The 11,618-nt window shown below is 53.7% G+C and overlaps 1 protein-coding gene across 1 annotated transcript; it reads right to left on the bottom strand.

Annotated features, from left to right (window-relative positions):
• Positions 1-1,106: 1,106 nt before the first annotated feature.
• On the bottom strand, positions 1,107-7,175 carry SNAI1 (snail family transcriptional repressor 1). Its single transcript, XM_037059883.1, has 3 exons — positions 6,948-7,175; positions 5,723-6,250; positions 1,107-2,093 (listed from the first exon to the last, which is right to left on the bottom strand). The coding sequence occupies exons 1-3, from the start codon at positions 7,150-7,152 to the stop codon at positions 1,909-1,911; spliced, it is 918 nt and encodes a 305-aa protein (XP_036915778.1). The 5' UTR covers positions 7,153-7,175; the 3' UTR covers positions 1,107-1,908.
• Positions 7,176-11,618: the final 4,443 nt, after the last annotated feature.

Raw genomic sequence — 11,618 nt, 5'->3', positions numbered from 1 at the left:
GTAGGCCTTCAGCAAATTGGTGCCAAGCCCCCGCATCCCCCACAACTCTCTAACTTTCCCCCAACTCTCTAACTTCCCTTCAGGGAGGCCGGCTACAATTTGGCGATTGTTAGAGAACTTTTTTTTCTTTTGGGAGGAAAGCTGCAAGTCATTAAGGGCTGCTCCCGGCCTGCGGGTCACCATTTCCTGTTTAGAAGAAAGAATCATCTCTCCTTTGGAACATGAAGCTCCCCCCACCCCCAGCCTGACTCCGGGCTCTGGGCTCTGGGACGCCTGCACGCCTGCTCGGCTCCCCGCAGGAAACTGGCACCTTCAGCACCTTTTGTGCTCAGAGAGGACACTCATTTTCTCCTGGCCCCAGGAGGGCCCCAGAGGTGAGGTCATCACGCCAGCCCGCCAGCCAGGAGTGGATTATCCTGGCCCAGGACGCAAGCTGACTGTCTTCCCCGTCCTGTCCTGGAGCAGGAAGCTGAATGACCCCTACCCTTTGGCCTGGCTTCTCACCCTCCTGGCTCCAGCCAGACAATTTCCTTGCATCAAAGGCCATTTGGTACCCAGCAGCTAGACGGAGGTGTGGGTCCAACAGGGAGGCTGGAGAGGGACCTAGAGCCCTTGGAAACAGGAAGGACATCCTCTGCCCCTTCTTGCTCATGGCGTTGCACCGTGCTGGCTGCGAAAAGCGGCCGACCCCTCTCCCCAAGTCGTGCAGTGCTGGGCAGAGCCCCCAGCCTGGCCGGTTGATGAGACCCAGGCAGCCAGCTTCTTGGCCTGTGGGCCTGGTCAGCCTCAAAAGGGCACAATGACAGAAAGGCCACATGCACAGAGCGCAGGAACCCACACTCACACCCTCACTGTCCAGCCGGCTACAGGTGTTTCCCAGCCTCCACATCACACAGGACACGGGGCTTAGAGGAAAATCCATTTGCACAAACAAGGTCCCTGACTGGCAAACCCGGGAGTCCAAAGTCACGTGATGTTTGAGAGGACGTGCTTTAAAGCTGTGTCGGGAACATCAGAGTTCCAAGAAGCCCTGCCCCCTCCTGCCCCCTGAAAGGCACTTGGAAATACCCATTCCCCTAGAAAACCAAGCCTTTCTTATATATAAATTAACCGCTTTATTGAATATCAATAAACTGTACATATAACTATACAAAACGTTTCCTTAGTACAAAATGTTGCTTGCAATATAAATACCAGTGTACCTTTAAAAATGTAAACATCTTCCTCCTGGGCCCACCTGTTGGGGCCCTGAAAATAGTTCTGGGAGACACATCGGTTGGGCCGAAGCACCCTATACTCGGGCCCCTGACAAGTGATGGCAATTACTCACGTTCCCTTTTGAGACGCTGTTAAATTGCCCGTGAAACAGGTGCCACCGTGACAAACTGGAGGCTGAAATAGCTGCCCAGGCCCCGGGGCATCCTGGGGTCTAGACTGACCGCCCCCACAGGCCTGTGGGTGCCCCTGGGGCCGGTTATTGCAGTTACTCACACCTCCTGGAGAGGTGGCCTGAGGGTTTCTGGGGTGGGGAGGAGCGAGGTCCCCTGAGTGGGGCAGGAGCTTCCTATCAGCCTGTCTGTCTGTTGGCTTTTGTCCTGTAGCTTGAAGCAGCCATATCCAAACAGTCTGGATACACAAGCCCACACAGGAAGGCCCACTCCAGAATGCGGGGAGCAGTGCCTGCCAGAGGGGCCGCCCTCCCAGCAGCGGTCCGCAGAGCCAAATGAGGCCTCAGAGCAAACACAACTGGAAAGCGGTCCTCAGAGTCCATGGGGCCAATGTAGCCACCAGTCGGGCTCAGAAGGGAATTCCATGGGGGTGAGAAGAATTCAGGGGTTTTTCCTTCCAGAGCCGGGGGGAGGCCGCTGCATGGGGAGGGTCTGGAGGGGCGGAGGGAGCCTCAGAGGGTCAGCGGGGGCCCCCTGAGCAGCCAGACTCTTGGTGCTTGTGGAGCAGGGACATGCGGGAGAAGGTGCGGGAACAGGTCTTGCACTGGTACTTCTTGACGTCCGAGTGGGTCTGCAGGTGGGCCCGCAGGTTGGAGCGGTCGGCGAAGGCACGGCTGCAGTGCGAGCAGGAGAAGGGCTTCTCCCCTGGGGAGAGGAAGGGAAGCAGGAGGCCGTCAAGAGACTGCTAAGTAGTTTGGGAGGACAGCTGACATTTACTGAAATCCCGGCTCTTCCACCCCCAGGCTTCAGAGCCCTCCTCACCCCCGTGACCCAGGAGCCCCGTGACCCAGAAAAGCCAGGCCCTGCCCAGTGTCCAAGGGCCTGGTTTTTAATTGGGAGCTTGGGCCAATCAAAGCGCTTCACATGTCTTCCTCAATCTCCACCCTGCCTCAGTTTAGAGGTGGTGGAACTGAGGCAGAGAAATTAAGCAGCAAGTGCAGAGCTGCCCAGGAGGAGCCAAACAGCCTGACTCCAGAGGCCTTGATTTTTACCCCTGCGCTGGCTGCCTCCCAGTTAAGAAGGCTGTGGCGGGGGCTCCTTATCATCACTCCTGAATTCGCTTCATCTGGGAACAAGGCCTGGGAGGAGGCTTTCCAGGCTCCCCTGCTCCCCAGCAAGCTGGGCCACTGCTCTGAACCAAATAGAAGCCGATCACACTCGGGGTAATTTCAAGTCTCCGGTCTGCTCCCCAATCAGCCTGAGTCCCACGAGGGCAATGGCCTCCCCTGAACCCATTCCAAGCCTCCAGCCCAGAGGCCTCAGAAACCTTTTCCGTCGGGACTTGTTTAAATCCCTCCCCACCTGTGACTCTCAGGCCACCTGCTTGGCTAAGGCTTTTTCGTTCATTTGTTTGTTTGTTATGGGCCAAGATTGCTTTTTGGAAGTCTTATACCCAGGGTTGGGTACACAGTAAGTGCTCAATAAGTGCTTATACAGTGAATAAGGTTTTTTAAGGCCTCAGAGAAACCCAACCCATCAAACACCATCAGATTATTGCACTGTTCACCAACTTTTCATAATTCCTGCCCCAACCAAGAGAACAAACATAGGTTCACAGCCCTAAAACACTGAGGACATGTTTTGCTTTTTTTTCCCTCAGGGGCGCAGCACTTCCCAAATAAAAAATCAGAATAGTAACTCACTTAACAAATACTTATGAAGCTCCCACTATGTGCAAGGTACTCTTTTATAACATGGAATATTCTCTCCCCAAAACACCATTCTCCTACCCTCCCGCTGCTAGGCCCCTGGCCCCTGGCCCTCTGATTGAATCCCTCCACTGGAATTCCAGGCAGCCAGGAATGAATGAATCGCCAGGAGCCTGCTGGGTGCCTGGGGCGCTGTGCCGGGCACTGGGAAAGAGACTTCGCAGTTGGATGCCTGAGGCTGTGTGGAACCACCCATTCACAGGCTCAGTCTCCTGAGGCAGTGAGGGGGCCCCCTAGCTCGAGTGGGAAAGGAGTGGGAAAGGGATGTCGGTTGCTCTCTCTCGTGACTGAACGCCCTCTGCGTACCAGGCCCGAAGTGCTTGATGGTTGCATTCTACAAGGTCCAAGAGCAGTTCCTCATTCACGCACTGCCTTGTGAACAGAGAGCTCACTGTAAGCAGAGCTGGGGAATGGGATGGAGGTCTGTACTCCTGGAGGCACAGAGAGCCAGTGCCCTTTGATCGCCTTGGTGAGGGGAAGGAGCCCTGGGCTCCGGCATTACACGCGATGACAGTGACTTAGGAAAGTAACTTCTTGTGCCTCAGTTTCCTCATCTGTAAGGTGGGGATTACGGCACTTTGTGCTGAAGGCTGGAGGTTGGTGGAGTCCCTGCGTTAACACAGGTGAAGGGAGCCCTGGGCACTGAGACCCACACGGCAACACTCACTGAACGCCACCTGCACATTCTGTGTTAGACATGAGCCTGAACAGCGACAGGGAGAGGCCTTGTAGGACGTGATGGGGTGGAGGTCTGTGCCTCCTGCTGGCGCAGACCTCCACCCCTCACTGAACCCCCACCCCCAGACGTCTTTATGGTGCTCCTGGCGAGTGTGAAATCGGCACCAGGCTGGCAGGGACAAAGGCCGCCAAGGGGGACACTGTACATGCGATACTCCCGGGATTAAAGGGGCCTGACACGCTCTGGGCCAGCAGCTGCGGCCCAGAACAGGTGCTGGGCACCACTGCCCTATGCACCTGCTCCACCCAGCAGGCCCCCACCCACTGGGGCCACCATTAAGGCACACAATGGGTGTCACTGAGGATGGCAATGGTGAATTTGAACAAGCTTTTTGTGTCTGAGCCATGCCTTTACATTAAAATAATGTCCCATGAGGGGAGATGGAAAAAGGGTGGGGGGACACCCCGCCCCAATGGAACCCCATCAGCTGGGCAGGCACCCAGGACAGCACAGACACCAGACAGCTGGATTTTTACGTGTTAAAATCAGTGCCATTTGTGCACCAAGTAAGAGAAATGGGTAGCAATAGTCTGCAAGATGGGGAGGATGCAGGGCCACTTTGTAGGAGTATTAGCGACACCAATAATGCCTGCAAAATGCATTACTCACAATCCACTCACCACCACCACCCCCCCCCCCCCCCCCCCGCCGACCCTCGTGGCTCAGAGGTCAGCCCCTGGGCCAGGAAATGCCAGAACTCAGTCTCCAACTGGACAGCTTGACCCAAAGCTGATAATATGACCCTTGAACCTTCTCCCTCAACAGTCACTCTCTAAAAAGCAGCCCCAAGCCCTGGCTGGGTAATTCAGTTGGTTGGAGCATTGTCCCAACACACCCAAGGTTGTGGGTTCGATCCCGGGTCAGAGCACATGCAAAAGTCAACCAATGAATGCAGAGGTAAGTGGAGCAACAGATAAAGGTTCCTCTCTTACTCTAAAAAAGTAAACAAGATTTTCAAATAAAAAATAAAAAGCAGCCCCAAACATCAACCCTGACACTTTGGGATGATGCTCCAACAAACTGAGCCACCCATTCAAGGCATAGTATTCTGTTTCTAAAACACCAAGACATTATCTGTTTTCTGCCAGGTAAGGTGTTCCCGGGTCTGCATGATAGGACTGAGTTTACCTACTTCAATGTGGGGGTGGGGAGAGCAGACCTGAGACTCATCATGATAAAAACTTAGGGTAGCCACCCTATAAAGCACTACCATAATCTACCTTACATGACTATTCAGTCGTGATCCTGAGGTTCAGAGAAGTTAAATCACCTGCTAAAGGTCACACAGCAGGGAAGCAGAACCAATACCAACGACCATTTTTTGTGCATGCTGATCATGTACCAAGCCCAGCCCAGTGCTTTCTGTATTCTTTCTTTCATTTAACCTACACAGAAACCCCCTAGCCAAAGGTATCTCATGCTCAATTTACAGATGAGGAAACTGAGGCTCAGAGTGAAGTATCAGCCCAAGGTTTGAGGAAGTTCTCAAAGCAGCATTCAGAGCCAGGTGGGGGGCCTCTAACAACATCCTGCCTGGCTGAGGTGGGGGTAGGCTGGGGGGTGTGGGGCAGGGAGGCCCCTTCACACCTGGCTCCAACAGCAAGGTGTTGGTTGCACCTTCCCCATATCCAGCGCCAACCCATTTGGCTCAGCAGCTGAGGTTGCAGAGGCGCTTACACCTCAGAGGGCCGGGCCCGAACTCCTGAGCTACAAGTCAGAAGACTCCGTTTCTACATCTGAAAGTGACAGTGAGCCTAGTCTCACAAGAGCTGGTGAAGAAGGCAGTGGGGACCGTGAGAGGGCAGCCAGGCTGTGGGGACACTCACCGGTGTGGGTCCGGACGTGGCCTTGGAGCAGCCAGGGCCTGGAGAAGGCCTTCCCGCAGGTGCCACAGACGCAGGGCAGTGTGTGGCTTCGGATGTGCATCTTGAGGGCGCCCAGGCTTATGTATTCCTTGTTGCAGTATTTGCAGTTGAAGGCCTTGCGGGACTGGGGGTCCTTGGCCCCTGAGAGCCCAGACAGCTGCTTGGGCAATGGGCCCAAGCCTGGGAAGGCAGCATAACCTTCCGCCTCCAGGGAAGAGGCTGAGGTGGAAGAGAAGGAGGAAGGTGCTGGTGAGGGTGGGCTGGGAGGCTGGGAGCCTTTTCCACTGTCCTCGTCTGACAGGGAGGTCAGCTCTACAGCCTTGGGGATCTCCTGGGGCAGAAGGGAGGCCCAGCTGATTGGCTGGGCCTGGGGTGCCAGGAGAGAGTCCCAGATGAGCGTGGGCAGCGAGGCCGTGGGGTTGAGGACCTCAGGAGGCGGTATGGCCGCCAGCAGGTGGGCCTGGTCGTAGGGCTGCTGGAAGGTAAACTCTGGGGAGAGAGAGAGAGAGAGAAAGGCAAGGTCAGGTGTTAGATCAGTCGGTCAACAAACGCTAGCCTGGTGGGGGTCGGGGGCTGGATGCGGCAGACACTCAACACTTATTGGATAAATCAAAGCCTCGGACAGATAGGTTCCTGCCCTCCCGGAGCCGCCTCCTCGTCCAGGTCCTGGTTCTTCCACCTCAGCCTCCAGAGCTCCCAGAAAGGATCCCCCTCTTTCCAGCCCCAACTCAAGGGGGTCACTCCTCGGAATTCCCCAAGTCCCCAGCCTAAGGCAAGACCCCGGCCCCCAGTCGCCCGGGGTCTGAGGCACCACCCGTGTCCGACGCCCCTCCGCATACACGTCTCTTCTCCCACCCCCAAATCCCGGGACTCCGGACTCTGACCAGCGCCTACCGGTGTCTCTCCCAAAGAAGCGCCCCGCTCTCATTTCTCACTCGCGGGGTTCTCCCGCCTCTGGGCGGCTGAGAACTGCCCTCAAACCAAGACCGTCGCCCTCCAAAAGCCCTCCCCCAACCGCCCGATCCACCTGCCGCGGGCTCCTCTACCCCTCCTCCCATTTCCCGGTGCCGAGGCCTTGGACTCGCTTTTGGCCCCTTATCCTTCTCCCCATGTCCGCTCCCCTAAATTTAGGATCCCCTTCGCCTGTCTCCCCCAAACCCCCACCCCGGGGACCACGTCCACTCACCTGGAGAAGAGTCGTGCAGTTCGCTGTAGTTGGGCCTCCGGCGAGAGCAGGCAGACTTCCTGACGAGGAAAGAGCGCGGCATGGTGGCCGAAGCAAGCCGGGGTCGCCGAGCCGGGCTGGCGTCGCAAGGACCCTTCTCCGGCGAGGCCGAGCCGCAGCGATTTGAGCGGAGCTGAGCCGCCAACTCCTTAAGTACGCCAGGCATAGAGGGCGTGGCCTTTGTCACCTCTGCGCCAATCGAGGAGCGTCTACCCGGAGGACACGCCCCAAGCAGGTGCGCGAGGGGCTGGCGGGACTCGCGCCGCGTGGCGCTGGGAGCCGGGCGGGGGCAGCTCCAACGTCCGGCTGTGGGCGCTGTGCTGACCGCTCGGCGGCGAGCTGCTGGGGAAGGGCGGGGCGCTGGACGTCGGGAACCCCAGGCAAGGCGGGACCCCCTTAGGGACCCCACGCACCGGCCAGCTCAGCGCGGCGCGGTCGCCCGCCTCTGGCGCCCCCTGGTGCCCGGCGCACTAGGGTCTGGGCACCTGACATTCCGAAACCGCCTCCGCCTCAGGCTTGGGAGGGGGCGGAAATTTCCTCCGCCCGCTGGCGCTTCGCGAAGAGCGTGGGGTGGAGGAGGAACAAACACTTTACCGGGGAGGATGCGAGGAGATGGGCGTCTCCACGTGGCTGCTCCTGTGTGAGAATCCACAGCTTTCTTGCAAAGCCAGCAAAATGTATTCGTTCCTTTACTTAGCAAGTGTTTACTGAGCGCCCACTCTGGGCCAGGCACTGGTCTCGGAGCTGTGGACTCAGCCCTGAAAAAAACGCTCGAGGTCTCTACCGAAGGCTAGCTAGCTCACCGTCAGGTAGGGGAGACAGACGAAATAAACAATTACAATGCAAACGAAAGTGCGCTTTGATGGGGGATAGGGGGAAGCCACAGGGCGCTGTGACAGTCAAGAAGAGGCAGGTCACCTGACAGGGGGGCAGGGCAACTTCTCAGAAGAAATGCAGAAATACTGAGGGGACAGGCCCCAGGTAGAATCAGTAACTACTGCAGAGCCATTGAGAGCGGTTCCCAGGGGTGGGGGTGGGGTAGGCAGGCCGGGAGGGGTCAGATCTGCTGGGCCTCCAGGGTCTAGAGGAGTTTGGACTTTGCCCCAAGGACACTGGGGAGCCAAGGAAGGATTTTCAGCTGTGGAGGACCTGTTGGAGTTTCATTGAGAAAGATCACTCTGAGCAGGTGGGAGAAAGTAGTGGGGAAGTGTGGTGCCCAGAGGGGTCTGTCTTCTCACCTGTCTGGGGATCATCAATCCTGGTCTTAAAGGACCCAACACTAGGCTCCACAGAGGGGAGGGGAGGCGGTGGTGTGGGCTGGATCTGACTGATCCAATGGGGGGTGGGCCCATGAAAGGGAGAGTGGACCCTCACCCCTAGCTCTTCTGTGAGCCCACGGACTCCAGACGGGGCATGTCAGGCCTGGGGTAAGGATGGGGGGGGGCGTCTAATTTGGTTCCACCTGTGAATCAAGGACCGTGAAAACGTGTAAGTCCCTCCACTCACCACCTAGAATGAAGGCAGTGACCATTGCCTGGGTCGGTAGGTGCTGGGGATAAAAGAGCTGTGAACAAAATAAGCATCCTTATCCTGGTTCTAGTGGGTGAGTCCAGAGCAGGGTGGGGGAGACAGGGCACACACAGGCATTACAAAGAGCACACTTCTCTCCTATATCTATCATGATTCTCCCTCCATGTGCAAGCCAGGGCTAGTAAGGCCAAGTCCCTCTGCTCAGACCCTCCCATGCTCCAGTCTCATCCCGGAGCAGAAGCCCAAGTCCTCACCACAGCCCTCCACCCTGATCTCACCTCTGCTGACCTTGTCTGGAGCCCCTCCTCCCCCCCCCCCCCATGCATAGTGATTCCCCCACCCACTTCTTTCTGTTCCTCACATCCCAGCCCTGGGCCAGCACAAGGCCTTGGCACCTGCCCTGCTCCCTGCATCTCTCTTCGCCCAGACCTTCACCTGGCTGGCTCTGGCAGGCTCTGTTTCAGCATTAATGGCACCAACTGCTCAGCCTCATTAGTAAGGAGAGGAATGCAAATTAAAGCCACAGTGAGAGACGAGATTTCACAGCCATCAGAGGACAGAAAGTTCAAATTTGGTTAATATCAAGTGTTGATGAGGATGTGAGGACAGCAGAACCTTTGTTGCATGCTGGGGGAGTGTCAACGGGCACAGCCACTTCGGGAAACTGGCGTGAGCTAGAGACAGGTGACTTCCCAGAATTCTCCCAAGCCAACTATATCCCTGGGCCCCACCCTCACAGAGAGCCTGATTTGATCCATCTGATAGGGAGGGGGCCCCTGGTATTAGCGTTTTTAAAAGCTCCCCAGGGGATTCTAATGAGCAGCGGAAGTTGAGAACTGATGCCCAGCCCTCAACCCAGAAGAGACGAGAGACCATTCCTCCTTGTTCCTAATAGCAAAAAACTGGAAATAACCTGAATGTTTGTCAACAGTAGATTGGGTTGATAAATTGTGAGACAATCCAAAGTGTAGCAATCCATCATGGAATACTACATGGCAATGACAATGAGCTACCTGCCCTGGCTGGGCGGTTCAGTTGGTCAGAGCATTGTCCTGACATGCCAAGGTTTTGCGTTCAATCCCTGGTCAGGGCACATACTAGGGTCGATCAGTGAATGCATGAAGAGGTGGACCAAGGGGTTGACATTACTCTCTCTCTGGCTTTCTAAAATCAATAAATTGGAAAAAGAAATCCTGCCACCCCACATAGCAACAGGGATAAATCTCAAAAGCGTACTTTTACAAACACCTAGTATTGGGGAGGATGTGGAGAAAAGAGACCCCTGATTCGTGGCCGGTGGGGGTGTAAACTGGTGTAGCCACTGTGGGAAACAGTAGGGAGGTTCCTCAAAGAAATTTTAAAAAATTTAAAAATAGAGCCACCACATGACTCAGCAATTCCATTTCTTGTATTTTTCTGAAGAAACTGAAAATACTAGTTTGAAAAGATATATGACCCCTTTCTGTTCACTGCAGCACTGTCCAACCAAGCAACATTATTTACAATAGCCAAGATATAGAAGCAACCCAGGTGTCCGTGGACAAGCAAATGGATAAAGAGGAGGTGGTACATATATATATAATGGAATATTACTCAGCCATAAAAAGAATGAACTCTTGCTATTTGCATCATAGACAGACCTAGAGGGTATTATGCTAAGTGAAATAAGTCAGACAGAAAAAGGCAAACACCATATGATTTCACTTATGAAATCGAAAAAACAAAATAAACGAACAAAACAGCAACTCCTAGATAACAAAGAATTGATGGTTGCAGATGAAAGGGGTGGGGGATGGGCAAAAAGGTGAAGGGGATTAAGAAGTACAAATAACCAGTTATAGAAATAGTCATGGGGCCCTGGCTGGTGTAGCTCAGTGGATTGAGCAGGGGCCTGCGAACCAAAGGATCACGGTTTGATTCCCAGTCAGGGCACATGCCTGGGTTACAGGCCAGTTCCCAGCAGGGGATGCACACATTGACACTTCTCTCCCTCTCCTCCTTCCCTTCCCTTCTAAAAATAAATAAAGTCTTTTAAAAAAATAGTTGTGGGGGGTTTACATAGGGAATATGATCAATAAAAAATATAGTACAGCATAGGGAATATTGTCAATAATATTGTAATAGCTATGTACCAACACAGATGGGTTCAGGAGTCATTGGGATGATCACTTCGCAAAGTATATAAATGTCTAACTACTATGTTTTACATCTGAAACTAACATAATATTGTATATGTGTGTCGACTATAATTGAAAAATAAATTTTAAAAAAGAAAAAAGAGCCCTGGCTGGTGTGGCTCAGTGGATTAAGTGCAGGCCTGAGAACCAAAGGGTCACTAGTTCGATTCCCAGTCAGGGCACATATCTGGGTTGCAGGCCAGGTCCCTGGTGGGGGGCACTCCAGAGGCAATCACACATTGATGTTTCTCTCCTTCTCTTTCTCCCTCCCTTCCCCTCTGTCTAAAAATAAATAAAATCTTAAAAAAAATAAATAAAGCACTGAGGAATGAAGGAATAGAAGGAAAACTGCATCGCATTGTATACTTTAAATGTTACAATTTTATTTGTCAATTATACCTCAATAAAGCTAAAAGAAAAAACCATAATGTTAAGCAAAATAGTCGGGTCACAGATGAATGCATACAGTCAGCTGGATTTACATAAGGTTCAAAAGCAGGCAAACTAAACCCTATATTGGATGAGAATGTATATGGAGCTGGTAAAACTACACAGAAAAGTCAGGAAATATTTAATACAAAATTCTAGAGATTGGGTAGTTGGGGGAGGAGGGGCTTCTGGATTCTTGGTCATGTTGTTTCTTAAGCGGGAAAAGATATTATTAGCCTTTAAACTGAATGTAGGCAATTTAATACTTCTAGTATAAATGATATATTAAAACCAAATACAAAATGTAAGTCTCTTCCTCGACGGAGCCTGTTCTGATCACCCATTCTAGCCAAAGTAGAACCCCGCCTCCCCCAACACCACTTTTAAAAATCCCATTACCCTCTACAGTTTCTTCAAAGAGCTTAGCGGAGGCTCAATCCAGGACTTAGTGAATGATTGATCACCGCCTCTACCTCTTCCCGGCATCCGGGCGTTA

Source organism: Sturnira hondurensis, unplaced genomic scaffold, assembly GCF_014824575.4.
Source record: "Sturnira hondurensis isolate 20B ecotype Veracruz unplaced genomic scaffold, ASM1482457v3 Scaffold0011378, whole genome shotgun sequence".
Classification (NCBI taxonomy): Eukaryota; Metazoa; Chordata; class Mammalia; order Chiroptera; family Phyllostomidae; genus Sturnira; species Sturnira hondurensis.
Note: the sequence above shows the minus strand (reverse complement) of the source record. Positions and strands in the feature narration are given on the sequence as shown.